The following is a 22,195-nucleotide window of genomic DNA, read 5'->3' as shown; positions in this document are numbered from 1 at the left end:
TGGAGATGGGGGATGCTAAAAGGCAGCAGGAGGGGACCAGGGCAGACCACTCACCTCACATAAAGAAGGGAAACCTCATCCCTCCCTGGGACTGACTGAATTCCCTCCAGAGCAGGGGGAGCCTTCTAGGGACAATCTCAAACATCCTCTCGCCTCTAGCTCAGATTATATAAATGCTACTGTTTTTAAAGAAAATAGAGCTTTGCTGAATAGGAGAAGGAAAATCAGTCATGGGAGACTGACCTAATCTGAGGAGCTCAGTCCCCCCCATGAATCTAATCTCACTCACCCTCATGGCCTCTCCCAAGGTGAAGAAACGGGACGTGAAAGCCCCATGACATTTGGCTGAAGTCAGCATTCAGGATCACTCCTTAGGAGACACGGACTCCACAGAAGATCCCTGGGCTTTCCCGGTATCAAGACAGCAGTGAACACACCTGGAGTCATTTTTGAATCATTCTCCTCCTTCCTCCTTCATATCCTATCACTCACCCAGTCCTGGTGAGTTTTCCTCTGTAGAGGTATGCATAAGAGCACGCACCAGGTGTGATATCCAGGTATTCTGACACACCCCGGAGCAAACACTACCATTGGCTTTTCCCCTTCCTCCTCAGGGAGAGTGCCAGCAGTAATGTTCATCATAGATGCAGGCCATTAGTGGTACAGAGGGAAGTATACCAGCCCTAGCATTAGAGGACCTGGGTTCAAATTCTGCTTCTCTTACTGTGTGTCTCTCAATCTCCTTGGGCCTCAGTTTTCTCACCTGTAAAAAAAGACAGTTGGATTAGATATCATCAGAAGTCCCTTCAAGCTTTAGACCTAAGATCCTATTATAATATCTCATATCCATCATTTCCTTTCCATCCCTGCTGCTATCATCCTGATCCAACCTCTTATCACCTTATACACAGACAACCTAGAAGTGGTTCCCCCATCCTGTTCCAATCCATCCTGAATATCCCTGCCAGATTCATCTTCCTTAAATATAGCTTTCACTGTGTCACACAAACCCACAGAAACTCAGTTAAAAGGGACTGTCTAGCAGCCACACCTCCCCCTCCTGTACTTAAGAAGCTGATTTTTCTTTTTAACTCGAGTGGGACTTCATATTGATCTATATTACATCTGGTTTGATATGGCCCCACCTCCTAGCCAGTCAAGATCTTTTCAGATCCTGTGTCTGTCCTCCCACGGGCTAGCTCTCTCCCGGCTTAGCATCATCTAAAATTTTGAGAAGCATTCCATTCACATATTTTTCCAAGTCACTGATGAAAACGTGAAACACCACAGGACCAAGCAAAGGTCCCTGAGACACTCCACTAGAAAGACCCTTAAACTTAACATTGTCCCGTTAATGATTATTCTTGGATTTGGTCATTGGACCATCGTTTGTGACCTAGCATACCGGTCACATCCATTTAGCCCTTCAGTTTCCCCATTTGTATAATAAAGAGGTTGAATGTGACAGCCTCTGAGTTTCCTTCTAGCTAATTCTGTTGTCCCATGGTCCTATTGTACTTTACTCTTACCCATACCTCTCCATCTTACCCATAAGAAAAATACAAAAGCATTTTTTTCAAATGCTTTGAGGAAATACAGCTAAGCTATAATTATGGCATCCCTCTTATCCCCTGAGCCTACTAACCCTGTCTAAAAAAGGGGACATGAAGCTAGCAGAAGATGATAGCTCCTTGACAAAGCCATGCTGGCTCTTAGTAACCACTATTTCCCTTTCTAAATACTTGAAAAGGGAGTTTCACAAGAAAATTCATATAATCTCCTCATCCCATCATCTACCCCAACTACCCGCGAATGAGTTATATCTCCTTCTTCACAAGAAATTCCCTGGCTCAAAAACCCTCATGGACTCCACATCAAATCTAAACTTGCCTGCCTAGCTTTGAAGGCCTCTACAATCTGAATCTGCTCCACCTATCCAAATTTATTCCCCTCTGCTCTCCAGCACTCACCTTCTAGTCTAATCAGACTGGGCTCCCCAATGTCTCATGAAGACACTGTACTCGTCATTTTGACCAATATGCCTTTGCTTATTGCAAGGCTGTGAGCTGCTTGTATACGATATGAATGTCCACGTGAGTTGTCTAAATGTCGTAGGAAACATTGATAGATATGAAGAGAAGTCTGGACAGCCCCTGAGAAGAGAAGAAGAAAAGAACTGCACAATAGCTGGGGGACAGGGACAAAATGGGCACTCTTTACTCCGGTCTCTAAGGGAATATCAGACTAGATTTATGTCTATCAGCCTCCCTAAATAGTGCAGGGCCAGGAGTACAATAGGTTCAAAACAAAAGCCACTTCCCTGGTCTTTCTTAAGTAGGGAGAGTTACCCCAGGCTGATACCTTCAGGTTTAACTCCTTCCCACCAAATGCTAATTATACAAAAGACCATCACCAATTCACCAATAGTGAAGACAGTGAGTAAAACCATTTATCCAAGCAAATAGAAAGAGAAATCAGAAACGTTCTACAGATTAGAGTATATCAGAAAATACACAAAGTGTATGAACTCTTTAGATGGGAATGAGATGAAATCTCCGCTCAACCAAGAAAGAGACACCAAACTCAACCAAGGTAAAAAGCCCCTCTTCCTCCTCCTCTTCTTTTTTTCTCCTCCTCCTCCTTCTCCTTCTTTTTCTTCTTCTTCTCCTTTTTCTCCTTCTTCTTCTTCTTCTCCTTCTACTCCTTCTTCTCCTTCTCCTCCTTCTTCTCCTTCTCCTCCTTCTTCTCCTCCTCCTTCTTCTCCTTCTCCTCTTCCTCCTCTTTCTCTTCCTTCTCCTTTTCTTCTTCTTCTTCTCCTCCTACTTCTTTCTCTCTATCTCTCTGTCTGTCTCTCTCTCCCTGTCTGTCTCTCTGTCTCTCTCTCTATATATATATCCTTCTCTTCTTCTCTCTCTCCTCCTCCTCCTCTTCCTCATCTCCTTCTTCTTCTCTTCCCCCTCCTTTTTCCTTCTTCTCCTCCTCTTCCTCCTCCTCCTCCTCCTTCTTCTCCTTCTCTCTCTCTCTCAATAGTTCTTTTTTCTCCCAAGCTCTTGAACCAATTCTGCCGCTCATGCAGGAATGCACCAGGATTCTCCCTAGCAATCCTGAGTCAGCACCTAAGCCGCAGCATGTAAAACACCCAGGCTTAGATGGAAACCTAGGTTACAATCTGTTGTTTAGGTTACAGGTTGTTGTTTAGCCCTCATTTATCTACCTCCACTTTGGACTCCCATCGCAATTAGAGTCTGTAACTTTGAGAATGACCTACCATCCTTTTGTTTTCCACATCATGTAGTATTTCTTCTGTTTCCTCCATCATGCCCACCACATGACTGAAGTGCATACTTGTCAATGGATTGATTAGGAGGAGGCTAAGGGAAAACTGGGAGACTCAGTTGAATGGAAAAATCCTTCTCATGATGAAGTCAGTCAAGCAACATTTTATTAAGTGCCTACTACGTCCCAGGTGCTGAGCTAATTGCTGGGAACATAATGACGAAAAAAAAACAAAAACAAGAACAACAATCCCTCACCTGGAGAAGTTTATATTCTAAGGGGAGAGACAACACATACATATATAAGTATATACAAAACACACATACAAATACATTAAAAAACATACAAAGCAGATATATAGTCATCTTGGAGGGGAAGGCAGTGGCACATAGGAGCACCAGGAAAGAACTCATGCACAAGTTGCTACTTGAGTGAGTCTTTAAGGAAATTAAGTATCCCAAGAAGCAGAAGTGAAGAGGGGCAGCATTCCAGGCCTGAGGTGCAGTCTGGTAGAGAAAGGCCTAGGGATGGGAAATGGAGTATCACCTGTGAATAAGAGCAAGTGGGCCAGTGTGGCTAGACCATAGAGTTCATGGGAGAGAATAATGTATAAGAAGGCTGGAAGGGTAGATGAGACCAGGCTGTGAAGAGCTTTCAATGCCAAATGGAAAAGGTTATATTTGATCCTAGAGAAAATAGGGAGCCGTTGTAGTGTATAGAGTAGGGGATGATGCGGTCGGACTTGCTTCAGGAAACTTATTTTGGTAATTGTGTGGAGGATGGATTGGAAAGGGGTGAGATTTGAGGCCCAGAGCCCAATGAGAGGGCTATTGTGATTATTCAGGCAAGAAGTGATGAGAGGCTGAGTCATGGATATTTCTTCTTGGTCCCTTTCCAGAGCCAGGCTCTTACTGAGCATCCAATAGTTGGCCTGGTACTGCCGAGTAGCCCCACTTAAGAAAGGCTGGAGGAGGAGGGGAAAAGAAAGGTGGGATCACCTGCTGAGTTTTTTCTCTTTCCTACTTCCTAAGTCCACCCTCCTAGTAAAAGCATGCAGAATGTCATCATTACATTTATAGATTTTATTTCTTTATATTTAAATTGTGTTTTACAATTGACAAGTATTTATTTTCTCTTCTTCCCACCTTCCTTCCATTAAAAAAAAAAGAAAAACAAAACCATTGTATAACAAATATGCATAATCATAGACTCAATTTCAAAACTGTTCAGAAAATGGACCTCAGAGATCCTCTAGTCCAGCCCCTTCATTTTTTTTTTTTTTTGAGGCATTTGAGGTTAAGTGACTTGCCAGAGTCACACAGCTAGAGAGTGTTATGTGCCTGAGACTGGATCTGAACTCAAGTCTTCCTGACTCCCGCTCCAGTGCTCTAAACACTGTGCCACTTAGCTGCCCCCAGCCCCTTCATTTAAAAAAATTATATTAATTTTTAATTTTTGGAATAAAACAAGAATTTCCATAACATAGTATAATAAAAATGTTTTCACATGAAACTGCAAATCTACTATGTATTAACTTGCTATTCCTTTTAAATATACAACAAAGTTATCATATACAAGGAGCAGCATCCCAGAAAGAAGTGACTTACTCAGAGTCACACAGCTAGCAAATAATAGCAGAGCAAAGATTCAAATCCGGGTCTTCCGATTCCAAAACCAGAGTTCTTCTTCCTTCACCTTAGGTGATGGATCAAGTGAATGAGTGAGAAAATGAAGGGATGAAGCAAGGAGGAAGAAAACCACCATCCAAGTCTTAGGAGACTACTTGGCAGGTAGCTCCCCTCACTTTTATGTGAGAAGGGGAATCTTGTTTCCCTCTCCCACCTGCATGTTCTGAGATGTTGTCAAGGACCAGGATGGAAATGAGGTTTCTGCAACTGGGTCCCAGCACTGACTTGTCTGACTTTAATGGGCCACTTTCTAATTTATTATTTGTTTTTCAAAGAATCCTTTTCAGTTATAATTACAGGGTCCCTTAATGATCTATTAATTGGATCTTGTTCTTTTGTTTCACGCCTTAAAGGGGTTGGCCTGGCATCTCCTAACCTGCACTGGGCCTCGGGGGATGTGTCAGCAGAGTTTGGTTCCATGGATGCTGGTAGGGCTGATTCTTACTTGGCTACAGGAGCCTCTGAAATCATCACTAGTGCGTGTGTCCTGCTCTAGCCTTCTGGTTGGTCTCCCTGCCTCAAGTCTCTGTCCATCGTCCACTTTGCTGTCGAATTGATCTTCCTAGAGTATAGATCTGACCATGGCACTTTCCTGTTTGATAAACTCCAGCGTCTCCCTCTGGCCTCCAGGATCAAATATAAAATCCTCTGTCTAGCTTTTGGAGCCCTTCACATCCTGACCCATTCTTATGTTTCCATGTTTCTTATACTTTTCTCTCTTCCACATACTCTAGTGAAAGGGTCCTTCTTGCCATTACTCAAAAAGATACATTTCTCTTTGCCTATTCACCGATGTCTCCTGTGCTTTGAAGGCTCTCTCTCCTGACTTCCATTCCCTGGCTTCCTTCAAGACCCAGCTCAAATCTTGTTTTCTGCAAGGAGCCTTCCCTGGTCCACCCATCCTGTTTGTAGTGCCTTTCATGTATGAACACGGTATTTTGCATATTGTCTTCCCCCATTAGAATGTAAGCTTCCTGAGGGCAGGGACAGTCTTTTGCTTTTCTTTGTATCCCCAGTGCTTAGCATAAAGCCTGGCATGCAGTAAACATTCAATCAATGTCTGTTGCCTGAATGGTGGAGTCTAGGGCCATTTAACAGCCTGATAGTTGCAGATGTAAACATATCCTTTGAACCAAGTGTGTAGAGATTATAAATCAATCAACAACACTGCTTGAGGCACTGTCAAGTGGACAGAAAACTGGGCTAGCTAGCTGGAGTGACAAAGCTAGTGACCTTTGGTAAATCATTTAACCTCCTGAGTCTCTCCTTCCTCCTCTGTAAAATTAACACTACAATATATTTACCTCACTCAGCTTTTGTCATGATCATGTGAGAGAATGCATGAGATAACGCTTTGTAACCATAAAATGCTAAATAAATGTAAATTGCTATGGCTTACTTTGCTCCCACTTTGCAAACTAGGCCTATGTGAGATGCTCTGGGACTTAGAGATATATGAGAGAATTCAAGGGAGCTTACAGTCCAGTTATGGTGATAATTATATAACCATACCATTGGAACAGACTTCGGAGGCCCTCCCAAACACTCTATCCCTGATTGCTAATTGCTTATGTATATCCCCAACAAATGGGTGGCTGAAGAACTCTAGGGAAGGCTGAAGACCTAGGAAGGAAAACCTCTAGGACAGATTCCCTAAGGTAATCCAATTCACGTCTCTCTAATTGTGAGAAAATTCTCCCTTAGGTCAAGCTGAAATCAGACTCTTTGAACCACCCATCCACTGCTAGGGTAGTTCTGCCCTTTGAACCAAGCAGAAAAATTCTAATCCCTTTTCCAGGTAAGAGCCCATTAAATACTTGAAGACAGCTAGCAAGTCCCCTTTAAATTTTCTCTTTTCATTCTTTGCTCCTTCAATCTTCACCATCCTGCCTAACTTTCCCTAGATGTCTTCCAGTTCCTAAAATGTAACACAGAGACCTGAACACACCACTCCAAGTATAGTCTAACCAGGCCAGAGTTAAGCAGGCCCACCACCTTCCTCACTCTGGTTACTTAATGTAGGGCAAGGTCAAATTAACTTTTGTGGGTGTGTCAAATTATTGACTCATAATGAGCTCATAGCCAATAAAATCACAAAATTCTTTTATTTTTTCAGAACTGCTGTACAGTGACATCTTCCCATCTCCTACTTGTGAAGTTGATTTTTTGAACCCAAGTTCAAAAGCTTTATATTTATTTCAATTAAATTTTATCTTTTTATATTTGCCCCAGATTTCTAGCCTGTCAAGACATTTTTGGATCCTGAATCTATTATCTAATTCAATCTATCCTAGCTTTGTGTTATCTGAAAATTTGATTAAAAATGTCATCTCTGGGTTTTTCTGAGTCACTAATAAAAATATTAAATAACACAGCTTCAAGCTCAAATCCCTGGGGCACTAAGACCTTCCTCTAAATTGACATTGAACTAATTAATGACTACTCTTTGGTTCTGATCATTGGATCACATCCAAATCTATCTCACTCTAACATCTAGCCCAGATTTCTATATCTGGTCTGCAGTAATAACATGAAATCTAGGTAGACTGCATCTATAGAATTTTGCCGATCCACCAATCTAATAAGCCTGTCAAATAAGGTATTATGGCTAGTCTGGCATATCCTGTTCTTAATGAAACCATACTGGCTCTTTGTGATCACTGCTTCCTTTTCTAAATGTTCATTAACCAACCCTTTAATAATGTAGCCTAGCATTTTGTCAGGAGTTGGAAATCAAGCTCATTGGCCTATATACTTTAAAGGATCTATTGTCTTCCTTTTTACAAAATTGGAATGACATGGCAGGTGTGAGTATAACGTGTACACAAGGCAGTAAGAAGACTTGATAGGAAGACTAGAGAATATATAATAAGGAATAGTAGAAAATAAGGTTGCATAGGTCAGCTGGTATTAGATCACTCATGTTCTTTAAAGCCAAGCAGAAAAATTTGGCTTTAATGTAGTAGGTAAATAGGTAGTCATTGTTGATTTTTGAGGAGGAAGAAAACATGATTATGTAGTAATTGGGAAGGGTGGAAAGGTGAAGATGACCCATATTAATTTTACAGGCCAAATGGAATGATTGTATTTTAACTAGGAGATTGGGTTAGGCCATAAAATGAAACTGTAGAATTTTAGAGCTGGAAGAAACTGGAAACCTAATCCTGTCCCCTTTTTATATTTGGCGGGGGAGGGAGACCAAGACTAGCCAATATGATATAATGGGAGGTATAATGCTATAGTAAAAGCTCATCGGTTCTGAAGTCAGAGGACCTGGATTCAAATCTTGCCTCTGAATCCTACTATTCTATAACCTTGGGCAGGTCTCTTAATGTTGTTGGGCCTCAGTTTCCTCATTTATTAAAAAAAAAATGGGGGAAGGGAATGGGCTAGGTGGTTATTTAGGTCCCTCCTAGCTCCATAGTTATCAAATGAGATATTTGTAAAGGATTTTGTAAACCTTGAAGTTCTAGATGGATGCTAGTTATTATTGTTGTAATTAGTATCTCTTTTTGAAGTAAATGGGTAAAGTTGGACCTTACAACAGGTGAAGGAGACGCAGGATCTTTCCAGGTACGATTATATCTCTGCTCAGAATTTAGCCCAGAAAGAAAGAAAAAAATAATAATCTTCCAAATATTGAATTGAGTTGAGTACTGAAAGTAAGAATTCCAAGCTTTTCCGCCTGAGGTTGCTTCAGGTTTTTACAGAAAAATAGCCCTCCATTTCTGGAAGACCCTAGAGCAGACTGGCTCAGGCCTTGACTAGCTTCTTGTCACATCACAAAGGAAGCCAAACTAAGGAGAGTTTCCATTTGGAGGATGCGGTGGGCCTGTTATTTCCTGGGACTTGGAGTAATAGCACCTCACATTTCTATACTGCTTTCCAAAGTGATTTCTTAGCAATAACACTGTGAGAAGGATAGATGAGGAACCCAAGACTGAGATTCCAAAGTCACAAAGCTGATAGGTGCTAAGACCGACTCAAATCTAGATTTCTTTGGCTCCGACTTCTCTCCTGCTCTCTCAGACGCTGCTAAGGTGACAGTGTGTCCTAGGAGAAGCAGGCTAGGCCTGAGGGGGACAGTTGGGAGATGGAGGCCCAGCAGTGCTTCTGACTGCCCCCCTACCCTCGAGAAGCCTTAGGCTTTCTTTCTGTACAATGAGGCTAAAGGGGGCTTGCTTTCCAAAGAGCCTCAGTAGCTTCCTTGAAGCTCACACAGCACTTCAAAGGCATTAGGCTGTAAGATTCCACATAAACACCAAACATCATTTCTCTTCCTAGGACCAGACACAGTTCTTTCTCTGTCTCTCAGGGCCTAGTGAGCACAGCTGTGAGCCTTGGCGCCATCCCAGCATCCCTGGAAAGCAGCATGAGCTAGTCCCTAGAGCATGCCATTTCCAGGGACTGGTCCTGGCTTGTGGGAGCTTTGCACAGCCCCCAACCCACCCTGGCCCTGGCTAGGCTTCAGGCAAGAGAGTAAGAGGGAGCAAACAGCCAGCCGGGGGGGGGGGGGGGGGGGGTAACTTCAGTCAGTTTGGCAACCAGGCCTCCAGATCTTGTCTAACTGGATAAAGATGCCATCTAGAATCAAAGACCAGGTGGGCATCTGGGACAGTTAAACTAAGAGACTTCAGGGGAAGGCTCTGGGGAGGGCTTTGACATCCCGTGTTTCTGAGCTCATTTATCCCAAGAACAAAGCGTCTCCTCCATGCCCAGACTTGTTACACACTGGGAGCCATACCAAGAAAAAACGAGACTCTGAGCCTGTCCTCAAACAGCTTGGACAAGTCTTGCTGAGGAGAAAATACAAGAACTCAAGGGATGCTAAAGATGGAATGATTGGTGCAGCCCACTACTGTTAGGGAGAGATTGGCCTTGGATTCAAATCCTTACTGCCGAGTTACTGTTTGACCTTGGGCCTCCCATGTAATTAGGCTGGCCATTGAGGACCATTCCAGCTCAAAAGCTCTGTTTCTATGTTGGAATATTTGTAAATTACTTAGTACAGTGCCTGGCACAAAAGAGGAGCTTAATAAATCCACGTTCCCTTCCCCTATTGCCCTCTAAGGATCCCTTTCTGCTCTGATGCTACAACCTTAATGACTACTGGGGGAAGTTGTCAGAAGGAAAAAAGCTGGAAGATTAAGTAGGATTTACATAGTGGGAAGAGAGAAAGAACTTGGGGGACAGGGGTTGAGGTGGGGAAAAATGGAAGCAAAATGACCAGATGAAATTGGGAGATTGGGATTGGCTTTGCTGACACCTAGAACGTTCCTGCTGTGGGGTCACAGGATTGAAGAGGTCAAAGGCTAGTTTATGGAGGGTCTAGAATGAAAGGCTTGGACTTGATTCTGCTGACCATGGGGAGCTGATGAAGGTCTCATATCGACTTACCCTGATATTTAGCTTCACTAGAAAGGGGCAAAGGGACAGATCTGACTTTTTCCATCCGGCTAATGAGCATACTGGAGTTGAAGGAAGAAAGTCAACCCAGGCCTACTTGTTTGTTGCTTTTCCAAATAAATTCCCCTGAAAAATGACTAGAAAGATGCTCACAGCGAGCCAGGACATCTTCACCTAGGGACTTTGAGGTTAAGCCCTCCCTCAGCAAGTGGGCTGTCAATCCATTCAGCAAGCATCACAACGAGAGGATTTCAATCTTAGTTCCTAGCATCAGGGATAAAATCTAGGCTAGTTACCTGGAGAAGGTCCTGGTCATTGTCTGCGTAGAGAGAACTAGGGAAGGGTCAGATGCAGAGGTGGGCATCTTAAGATGGAGAAAGATGACCAGTCTGTACCGAATACCCCCCTCCATATCTTCAGACCCCTCCCTCACCCACTTTTGCACCAATGATTAATGAAGCACAATCATATGTAACAAACTTGTTTTTATTAGAAAAGTAAAAAATATTGCATAGGTCTTAATAATACTTGAACATCAAGTGTATTCACGTAAACGGTTCTAGATGGAAGCCCCATATGGCACTACTTTGGGGAGGGGGTTCCAGCCCCCCCCACTGGTTGGCCCCAGCACCCATTTCCCCCCCCTCCAAGTGTCAAGATCTACAGAGATCCCAACACCCAAACCCTTCCTGTGTTCTTACATTCGTGTGAGTCTCTAAGATAGCTGCCTAAAAAAAGGTCAGTAGTAGTGAAGCTGATCCAAAAAACATACACACTTGGCCCCTTCAGACCCTGGCTTTAAGTCACACAGGACAAAAATGACAGAACAATCCTCTATGAACTCCCCCCACCCTCCCACCTTGTTAAACACAAGCACACGTACCCCCTTTTGCAAATGGACCAGGACCAACACAGCCCAGCTGCTCAGTTCTGGTCTCCACGACATCACCACCCCACTACTTGTCATCTTCACTGTCAGTAATAATAACAATAATAACAATAAAATAAGGAAATTCATGCTACATATCAGTTGGGAGAACTGTGGTTGTTCCTTTGGCATCTGCTGATGCCATCCTCCATCCTCCCCATCCCCCACTGGGGAAGTTAATACCTCTGCAGGAGCCAGCTCTACTTTCCCCAATTAGCCACCTGCACACACCTCAGGACTCTGTGAGTGACCTTCCCCCCAAAGAGAAGGTGACCCTCCCACTCTAACCTCCCCCAGTGGCGGCTACAGTCAGTTTTCCACAAAGGATGCTCCATCCCCTCCCCACCTCAGCCAGCCTGCTGTGTTCCCCCTCGACTGTCCTGGGGTAGGGGACCTAGGCAGCAAGGCCAGGCTCTCAGCACTCTTCAATGAGGAGCTGCTCTGAACTGTACAATTTCTTCTTAATGACCCGGAAGCCAGTGCTCAGTGTAAGGGACTGGCTGAAGCCCGGAGTGAAGGAGGTCGGCCCGGCGCTGAAGAGTCCCTGGATCTTGGGCCAGAGGCGAGAATCCAATCTCAGCACCAGGGTCAGCTGGAAGGTGGGCACCAAGCTGGGGTCGACGGCCAGCTGCTCCACGCTGTGACAGCTCTTGCCCTGCTCCACGCACACATCCAGCAGGGCGCCCCGGAGACCACAGGGCTCGCTGTAGGCCAGGCGCATCAGCTCCTTCCCCACCTGGGCCACCAGCTGACTGGGCATCAGAAGGCGGGCTGGGCGCTTGCTGCCCAGCTTGGCCTGGGCCAGGGTCTGTTGGAGGAGCTGCATCAGATTGGTACAGAGGTGCTCATCCTCCGGGTCGCTGAGCAGGTCGAAATCGGGCAGCGACACCTCATCCATGTACTCTGTATCTGAGGAGAACATCGAGAGAGTGAGCTCAGCTCCCGCAAGCCGGGGACAAAGTGAGAGGATGAGAAAGGGGCGGAGCTAGCGTCTCTTGTCTAAAGAGACAGGGAAGGCTCGGGTCAGCGATCACTGCCCACCATCTTCCTCTTCGGCCTCAGTTTCCCTCAATGCCCTCCGAACCCGAATGCCACCCCCCCTACAGAAGGCAGGGCCACGAATGGCAGCCAAGTGGGGCGGCCAGGGCTCCCGGGGTTAACCCTTTCGGCGCTGCACCCCTGAACCTCCCCGCCCCCCTCGGCCCGTTTTCTTCTCTTTCCTGGGATCCAACTTACCCTCCTCGGGGCCGTAGCTGCTGTTGCTGCTGTCCAACGACTCGCAGTCGGAGCTTTCCAGACTCGCGCAGCGGCCAAGCCCCTCTCCTCGGGCCGCCGTTCCCCAGGCCGAGCGCTGCTGCGGCTGGTCCGGAGTGGACGGCCGCGAGGAAGAGGAGGACGAGAAGCGATCCCAAAGCCCTGGCATTGCTGGCACCTTTTGCCGCAGCCGCGTCGGAGGAACCGGGGTCAGTTTCAAGGCACAGGTCGGACTAGAGGCTCTGCAATGGGACAAGAGCACAGACGCGGGGGGTCAGTCTGGGAGCTGGCACGGCGTTCCCCCCCAGAGAGAGACGGACCCAAGGCGATGGATGCTTCGGACCCAGGGGAGGGTGGTCCCAAGCGCCCCCTGTCCACTGGACGGACGGAGCCCAGGAGCACTTACCAGTTAAGCCTAGCGAGAGCCTCGGTGGATAGCACCTGCTGGTGAGCAGAGCCGGCAGGCGACTGAATGGATCAGGACGACCGAGTTCTGTACAACGAGATCTAATGAGAGCTGCCCAGGCTTGCCCTCCCACTTCACCCTCCCCCCTGCGCCTCTACTAGCTCGAGCCCCGCGGCTGCGCCTATTATATCGCTTGAGCGGAACGAGACCACGCCTCCTCGCCCAGCCGGAGTCCGGGCCTCTTAGCGGCCCAATCTCGACCCGGGAGTGTGGCCCCGATAGGCCAATAAGAGCCGGGCGCACGTTCGCAACGTTCTCTCCTGCCTGGTGACAGAGACCAGGGCCCCTCCTCCTTTCCTCTCCCCACAGCAACCGGTGCTCTCCGCTTCCCCCGCCCCGCCGCCTGAGAGCGCTAGCCACGCCCCCTCCTGGTCCTGCTGCTCCCCAGCCGCAGCTGCCAAGGTCCCTGGGGGCAAGCTGGGCCTGGGAGGATCAAGGAAAGACTTGTTTATTATAGGGTCCGGCTGCTGGGACCGTGGGGCGACGGGGATCGGGGACTGAGCGAGGGCACGAAAGGGGGAGGGGGCTGGCGACCTCCGCCTTCACCTGGGGGGAAGATGGGGTTGGGGGCAGGGCGGAGAGAAGAGGAAACTGTTGCAAAGAAAGCAGCTCCCAGGAGCCTGTGCCAACTGCGGTCACATCTGGGGGCGGGGGGGGGGGCGTTCGTGGGATCCCAGCGGGGACACTGATAAGCAGCTGAACTCAGCGCATTTTAACCCTTCGAGATCCCGGCCTGCCCGCGCCCTCCCTTCTACCCCCTCCCCGGGCTCCCCATTTTTCGTTCAAGGAAAGGATTGGTGGGGTGCAGGGAGACGGGGGATGCTTTCCTTGAGGGGGGTGTAGCTCTTTGTGCTGAGCTAGAGGGGGGAAGGGGAGTGGGTGTCAATCAACTTCGTAAGCCGTCCCTTCCCCCTCCCCCACATTGCACACCCCTTCCTCACCGGCAAACTTGGCCGCTGCCCACTGGCAGAGGGGGTGGGATGGCTCCTAGCTAAGTGGAAGGTTTAATTTTGACGAGAGGGATGCCCCTGAAGAGGTCATGAATCCTGAAAACTCCAGTAGCCAAGCTTGGTCCCCCACCTCCACATTGAATGTCTTCTGCTCCCCCCCTTCCCCGCAGCTTGGCCACTACCCCCGCCCCAGTGTCTCCAAGCATCCCAACCCCAGGAGAGGATTTTTGGGGTGGTGGGCGGCTCCAGTGCTTGTTACATAAGGTCACAGGCTCAAGACAGCTCTTTATGCTTGGGGACACGGTCACTTGGTCCCCCTAATGAGAAAACCTGGAGACAGACAAACAGACGGAGCCAAGCTTCTGCAGGCTTCTAGCCGAATCTGGGCAAACGGTGCCCTGGCCAGCTGCTAGCCACCAGGGCCCGGAGCTTCCGTTGGGTCCTTGCGCCGACCGCTTGCTCCCAGCCTGGGCTTTGTGTAAAAGACTCAGAATATTGCGTCATGACCTGGGACCTAGATCGAGGGGAAAACCCCCACTGGCTGCAATGGGACCGATAGGTTTCATCAGACAGACTGGGCTGCAGGAAATCTAGGTTGACGGCAGTTAACGCTGGAGGAGGGTGGTGTTGACACGCTATCAGGAAGGCTGGGGCCCATTGCGAGGATGGGAGGTGGTTGGGACGGACGCGACCTTTATTTATTTTAAGACTTAATCGGGGGCATAAGGACCCTGATGGCAGCAGGAGCAGGATTTGCATCAGACGGTTCACACACTCCGGGAGGGGAACTAACAAGATTAGATGACCTCCCCAAAGCTGGCAGGCAGGTGGGCAGGATGCCAGGCCACTAAGCAGTTTCCAGGGACTCAGGCCTCTGCTGCTCCTGCCAACTCCCCCTCCCTCAAAAAGTCTTAAAAGCGTAGGGTGTCTACCCAAGCTACCCGGCAAAGAATAGGCTTAGAACCAGAAGAAAGGCCCTACTTAGGCCAGCCCCCTCATTCCTAAATTGGGGGAAACTGAGGCATTCCACTTAACCCCCTACCCTAGGAACCAACTTCTAAATGACATTTGGTGATGATACTAAGATGGCTGTCCTCAGGGGCCTAGATCTCTGCCCTTTCTCTCTTCTCCCCCACCCCCATCTCTACCCCACTTTCTACCCAGTTCTCTCCAGAAGTCTTCAAAAAGCAGACTAAGGGTCTAGTTTTGGCTTGGAGAAAAGAACAGGGGCAAGCAGATGGTTCACTTTTCAGCAAGGCCATGGTGCCCAGCATAGGGAGGAGGGGAGGAAGGAATGGGGCCAGATGGTGTTGGGGATGAGGAATTGGGGGTGCCTGTGGTTGTATGGCACTCACGAGATGGTGCTGAGTAACCTGTCGTCAGAGATAAAAATGTCAATGGTAGCAACTCCAACGAAGAGAGAGAAAGGAAGAGAAAATGAGTCAAGTCAAAGGGACTGATGGACAATCCTGGAAGCTGTTTCTGCTTCTCAGCTGAGAAATTACCTCATTTCTCAATTTTTCCATAACGTTTATCCCCTGCCCCATTCTACTTCACAGGAATCAGTAATTATATACTTAATACTACTTGTCAGGTACGTTTACTTTTTGTGCCACCCCCAGATTAGGCTGTAAGTCCCTTGAAGATAGGAATCCCATCTTTAAAAACAAAAACAGCTTTGTACCCTCAGCACCTAGCAAGGCATCTTGCTGAACACAAGAGCTTCATCACGGTTTATTGACTTGAGGGGCTGAAACATAATAAGTGAGAGAAATCCAACTCTATCCAAAAATGTGGAAGTGGGTCATTTTGTAGAAGGTGCAGCTATCAAAATGGACAAAGCACAGTCTCTTCTGTGAGTGGGATACTTTGTGGAGGATACCTGTGAATGGGGCCTCATATCAACAAGTGTTGGGGAGCTGAAAATAACCTTTAGGTTACAGAAAGGAACCCAGACTATGCCTTACCAGGGCTCTTCAGTCTTGTGACCAGGGGAAGTAGGGAAGAATGCCCGAGGCCAACAGTGCAATACAAGGGGTGGATTTCGCCATGTGGGGGCGGATTCCATTCCTCCTGGGGCAGAGGTCCAACATGGTGGACACTGCCAGGCTCTCCTGTTCCCCTTGCTCAGCTCTGCCGAGAGAAATCTGTAATGTAGTTCCCTCACCCTATGGTCCAGGTAGAGGAGGGCAAGGATGAAATCCTTCCTAGGATTGCATCAGATCCTCAGCTGCTCTATCCAGAAAGATCTGGGTGGGTCAGGTGGTCCTGATCACATACTTTTTCAGATTCCCCTCCCGATTGTTTAGGTCTTCCCCACAGGCAATTACTTTGTTTTTATTCTTTTATGTTTCAGCATCCTTTCCCCACCCCACCCCTACTTCCACCTCCTCTCAAAATGTAAACTCTCAGAGGTCTGGGACAGTTTTCTTTTTGTAGCTATCCCCAGTGCCTTGCTCCCAAGAGGTACTTTAATAAATGTGTGTTGAATTCAGTAGATCAAATGCCACCTCCTACACTGAGACCTTTCCAGGTGGATCAATCAAGCAAACATTTATTAAGTGCCTACTAAATGCCCAGCATCACACAAAGACCAAAGCAAAACAGTCCCTATCCTCAAGCAACATTTGTTGTAACTGGGGATGTATACATAGATAGGCAGCCTCCTGGAGTTTGAAAAACCTAGGTTCAAATCCAACCTCATACACTTACTAGCTGCCAAACCCTGGGCAAGTCATTTCACCTCTCTCTCTGCCTCAGTTTCCTCATCTGTAAAATGAGAATAATAATAGCATCTCTTTTAAAGGGTTCTTTTGAGGGTCAAATGAGATAACATGTCTAAAGTGCTTTGCAAACATTAAAGCTCTATATAAATTCTTATCACAATCATAATTGATATAGATACTAAAACTGATACAAGGCGATTTTGAGGGGTGCAGGAGGTACTAGCAGCTGGGGAGATCAGAGGTTTCAGGAAGAATGTGGAGCTGGCATTGTCTCAAAAGAAACTAGAGATTTCTCTAGCTGTTATTCCTCTTCTCAAAGAAAAAAAATCACCTTGGATTTACTTTAGTATATATGTACAAGTTGTCTCTATAGAATGTAAGCTCATTGAGAGCAGGAACTGTTTCACGTTAGTCTTTCTATCCTGGGCACAAGAGCACATGCCTTAATAAATGTTTGCTGATCGACTAATTAAATAGATCTTTGTCTCCTGGGCAGCGAACCTTTGATATACCTAGAAAATTCCATATGCTCTGTCCCAGCCTCCTTACTAGCCCAGAGCACACAGATTTGGGGGCATATCTAGACATTCTCCTTCTAACATATGCCTTGAAGTATTATCCTTCCTGACCAAGCCTGAAGGGTGTGGCTTTGTTTTGGGGGCCAGCTGGGGGGCAATTTCTGAATGACCTCTGGAGTCTTCTTTCGAGAATTGTGGGATACTGAGTTGGCTCTCCAGGAAGAAGGGGGGAGGTAAGAAACTACTCCAGGCTTACTCTAGGGAATGGGCCTGGGTAAGCTGCCAACACCTTTCTTTTAAAAGATTCAAAGTACTTTAAAGTCATTGTTGATGGGAATGGGGTGGGCGGGAAGAGACCTTCTTGAGCTGGGGCTTTGACCTTGGGGTGAGGGGTATCCAAGGTTCTACAGGAAGTCAAGAGATGGTTTCAGATCTCTAGCCATGCAGGTCAATGTCTGACCATTTGGCTACCCAGCCTTCTGAACCCCATTCCCGTGGGACATGCACTGCACTCTGCAATTTTCAGTCAATGAGCATTAACTATCCAGACTGACTCAGCCCCTCCCTGTTTAGGCAGCTTATGTCCCGAGCACTAGTTCCCAGGGCCTCAGTCTGGCAAGCCACTTTGTTCGAGTTTGGGGAGTCAAACCAGATCTGGGGGTGGGGGTGGAGGAGGAGGGGCAAATCTGGGAACCAGAGAGATCAAGATGGACAAATGAATGGCTGCCTAGAGGTCCCCTTCAGAGCCTTTCTCCCAGTGGGCATTGCTGCCATAGATCTGGGTCAGGACAGCAGCTAGGGAGAAGCATTCTTCTTCTCAAATATTGGGGCGGGGTGGGGAGTGGGGTAGGGAGAGATGAGATGTAGAAAATGCACTCTGTAAAATAATAATAGCTTGCATTTATATAGTGCTTTAGGGTTGCAATGCCCTTTGCATACAATATCTCATTCGGCCCTCAATAAAAAACCCTGTGAGGTAGGTAGTAGAAGAATTATTATTTTCTGAGAAAAGTGGAAAGAGCAAAGGTTTGGGTAGGAAACAGGGAAGTCAAGTTCTTGTCCAGTCTGGCTTTTGCCACCTACTTACTATCTTTATGACTTTGGGTAAGTCATTTCCCCTTTCTAGGTCTTTTTCCTGAACTGTAAAATGAGACAGTCTCTAAGTCCTCTTATGTTTTTAATGGGTGGAGATTATATGATGAGAAAAACGAGTTTTGGAGAGATTTCAAGTTTCTTGAGGTTGTAAAGTTAATAAAGGTGGGTGGGTGGGATGGGGAAGAGAACCAGAGTTCATAGTTGAGTCCCCTAAACCATGTGACCTACAGGTTGTGATTTCCCTGCTTCCCAGCAATTGTAGTGTGGAGTGTTTGCCTTCTTCAGGCTGTAGACCAAGAAAAAAAGTGTGTGTGTGTGTGTGTGTGTGTGTGTAAGTGTATGTAAAAGCATAAGATTACAAGTGTTCTGGCCATTGATGAGAAAAGTTGTGTGGAAATTCAGCTTTAGTGCCTGGTTTGTAAACACCAGAAGGGAGCCTATAATACCAAGAAACTGTCTGAAAATCCAGCAATTTTTCTGTAGTGGAAATAACAAACATCATATACAGCCTTCATTTATTTGTTTGTTTGTTTAGGGACTAACTTTATTATACCCTTTTGGCTGATGGGGAAACTGAGGCCACTCGCCTCTTGTTCTTACAGGGAATAAATTCTATTTACTGAATATTCATAAAGTACCTTGTGAACCAAGCACTGTGTGATGTACTGGAAAAGATACAAAGATTAGGCGGAATGAATATAATTAATATACAAATAAGCAGAATACAAAATAGGTCATGCTAACTGCTTGAAGAGAAGAAAGGGAATTTCTAAGTAGGAGGAGTGGAAGATAATTTTCACCTGATGAGAAGAAGGGAAGGGTTCAAGGAGGAGGTGGAATTTGAGCTTAATTGGGGAAGGGATATATTCCAGGCATAGAACCCAGCAGGAGCAAAGTCCTTGATGTGAGTAGACTAATTTGTTTGTAAATGGAGTTTGTATGTGGAAGAGAGAGTTCAAGATAAGTCTAGGAAGGTAATTTGTGTAGTATCAAATTATGAAGATCCTTGAATACCAGAATAAGGAATATGGATTTTATTTGGTAGACATCTTCAAGATGCAGCCTACTCCAAATCTAATCTTTTGAAGAAGAACTGAACTTGGAATCCTGAGCCCCGAATTCTAGTCCCAGTACCTCAACTCATTTGCTGTGTAATCTTGGCAAATCATTTAACTCTTATTCAATCATCATTATCTGTTGTGTGCAAGGCACTGAGCTCAGCACCTAGGATAAAAAAATGAAATAAGGCCCAAACCTTGTATTTGAGAAACTTACAATCTAATGGGGAGGCAGGACTCATTCACAAATTAGTGTGGATATGACAGGTACAAAGAAGTTCAAACCTGACCTCCCCCCCCCAAAAAAGTCCAGAATCACAACTAAAATCCTACCTTCTACAAGAAGCCTTCCCCAACCCTTCTTAATTCTAGCACCTTCCCTCGGTTAATTATTTCCTATTTATTCTCTATGTAGTTTGCTCTGTATATATTTGTTTGCATGTCCTCTCCCCCATTAGATTGTAAACTCCTTGAGGGCAGGGACTACCTTTGCCTCTTTTGTATCTCCGGGCTTAGCACAGTGCCTGGCACATAATAGGCATTTTAATAAATGTTTATTGATTATTTGCTATGAGAATGGAGAAAGGAGAGATCAATTTTTAGCTTTGGGGATCAGGGAAAGCTTCTTAGGGGGCATAAAACATGCCCAGGCATAAACTAAGACATGGAGAAATGAGAGCAGGGCAAGAATTTTCAAATGGAACCCTGAGCATTAGTTTGATTTGAAAAGTAGAGTATGTGAAGGGGGCAGTAGTGTGAGACAAGGCTAGAGTTCAATTCATAAGGGCCCTCAATGCCACGATAAGAAATCTATATTTTATTTAATGGTAATGGGGTGCCATGGGAGGTTTCAGTGCAGACAAATGATCTGATCCAATTTGTGCTTTAGGAAGATAATGGAAAACAGTTTTAAGAATGGGTTGTAGAGAAGAGAGACTGAAGGCAGTAGACCAGTTTGGAGACATGATGAGGGCTTGAAATTTCAGTGGCAGTGGAGAAAAGAACAGATGGCAAGGATATTGTGGAGAGAGAATCAATAGGGCTTAGAAACTGATTGGGGCTGTGAGGGAGAGGAAGAAGTGAAAGGTGACTTAGAGCTCATTTTTTTTTTCTTGTAAAATGACAGTGGTTCCCATTTAGTGGTTTGAATGGTTTGCTGGCACGTTAAGCATTAAATAATTGTAAAGAATATTAGATGTGAAAAGTATATTAAATTACACTAGGGATTCACAACATATATTTTTGCTGTTGAAAGAATTCCCAGAACCAAAAAAACATTGGGAACCATTGGACCAGAAGATCCCTAAGGTCCTCTCCAGTGCTAAATTTTTGGGTGGTTCACTGGTAAATGATTAGAGAGGGCAGAGAGTACTTTGGAGTCATCCCTAAGAAGCCCATCTTCTCAGCCTGAAATCAAAAAGGCGGAGAGAGGTACCAGACCTGTGATTTTATTGATACAGAAAGCTGCTAAATAAAGAAACTTCCTCCCTTCACCGGGCAGGTTAGCTGCTTCTCTTTAACTTAGAGATTTAGAGAATTGCTTAGTGCCCTAAGAGGTTAAATTACTTGCCTTAGGGTGACAGCCTGGAGCATACTGGAGCAGGCTCTAACCCCAAGCCAACCATGAAAGTGTCTGTGAGCATTTACACATCAGAAATCAGCAAATGCCACAAATCTGGGTTTGATTTCTCATTTTATTTTCTAGACTAAAGAAAGTGATAGGGAAAATGTTAATAATGCAAATGAAACAAAAGTGTGTCAAGATACACTCTCTGCTTTGTCCCTTCTCTCCCTTTCCCCCCAGCTACACATTTACCAGTGCGCTCCTGGCACAGTCAATTCCTTCCTTCCCTCCCTCCCTCCTTCCTTTTTCTTTCTTCCTTCCTTTCTCTTTCTTTCTTTCTTTCTTTCTTTCTTTCTTTCTTTCTTTCTTTCTTTCTTTCTTTCTTTCTTTCTTTCTTTCTTTCTTTCTTTCTTTCTTTCTTTCTTTCTTTCTTTCTTTCTTTCTTTCTTTCTTTCTCAGATCTTCCTAACTCTAAAACCTGCTCTCAGGTCACTGTGCCACACAATTATCTCTGGAAACCTTATTACCAAATGTTCCTTCTTTGGCATGTGAGGGAAAGGATGAAGAGGTGGGGAGAGGTACTTCGAATTGCTGATAGCTATAGAGCTGCTTCAAAATTTGCAAAACTTCTACACATTTGGGTCTCATTTGAGTCTCCAATAGCTTGATGAGGGAGGTGCTATCATTGTTCCCATTTTACAGATAAGTACAAGAGTGATAAAGAGGGCTGGGGGAAGCTTTGGGACAAGTGTGATTTTTGTAGTTAAGTATGTGAGCCAAGATTCAAACTAAGGTCTTTTGTGATTCCAAATCCAGCTCTCAACTATGCTTCTTGTGGTAGGAGGGCACTTTTGCTAAGCTATAAACATTTGTTCTCTCCCAGTTTAGGAGTTTTGCTCTTTGTAGACCCAACCCCTAGACGTTTATCAAAGGGTGTACCGGCACAGGATGCTGAGCCAGAGAGCTGGGTTAGGGCAGAAGGGAGCAGGGAAGGAATGGGAATGGAAACTTTGGACAAATTTCTTCCCCAGAGGCAACTGAATGAAAACTAGCCAGGAATGATGACTCCCATAAGAGCAGCCCCAAGTCCAGCCCCAATCCTGCCGAGTACAGCACAGAGAGGATTTTCTTCTCAGGTTAATACCACAAGAGAACAAAATAGCCTTCTGCAGAGCTGGAGGCATTTTCTAAGATTCTGAACAAGACAATCTACTTATGTATTCTAGCTGAGCAGGCCCGGGTCTGAAAGACGGGGTCAGAGAATTA

General features: G+C 45.9%; 1 protein-coding gene across 1 annotated transcript; it reads right to left on the bottom strand.

Annotated features, from left to right (window-relative positions):
* Positions 1-10,838: 10,838 nt before the first annotated feature.
* DDIT4 (DNA damage inducible transcript 4) lies at positions 10,839-13,105 on the bottom strand. Its single transcript, XM_027857166.1, has 3 exons — positions 12,959-13,105; positions 12,535-12,794; positions 10,839-12,207 (listed from the first exon to the last, which is right to left on the bottom strand). The coding sequence occupies exons 2-3, from the start codon at positions 12,719-12,721 to the stop codon at positions 11,714-11,716; spliced, it is 681 nt and encodes a 226-aa protein (XP_027712967.1). The 5' UTR covers positions 12,722-12,794; positions 12,959-13,105; the 3' UTR covers positions 10,839-11,713.
* Positions 13,106-22,195: the final 9,090 nt, after the last annotated feature.

The sequence above is a fragment of the Vombatus ursinus genome, unplaced genomic scaffold (genome assembly GCF_900497805.2).
Source record: "Vombatus ursinus unplaced genomic scaffold, bare-nosed wombat genome assembly UNPS02000749.1, whole genome shotgun sequence".
In the NCBI taxonomy this organism is placed as follows: domain Eukaryota; kingdom Metazoa; phylum Chordata; class Mammalia; order Diprotodontia; family Vombatidae; genus Vombatus; species Vombatus ursinus.
This window is presented reverse-complemented; position numbering and strand designations above follow the sequence as displayed.

Coding starts and splice junctions, on each gene's coding strand:
- DDIT4 (XM_027857166.1), bottom strand. CDS start 12,721: ATGCCAGGGCTTTGGGATCGCTTCTCGTCCTCCTCTTCCTCGCGGCCG. Junction 12,208..12,534: donor CAGCTACGGCCCCGAGGAGG/GTAAGTTGGATC, acceptor TGTTCTCCTCAG/ATACAGAGTACATGGATGAG.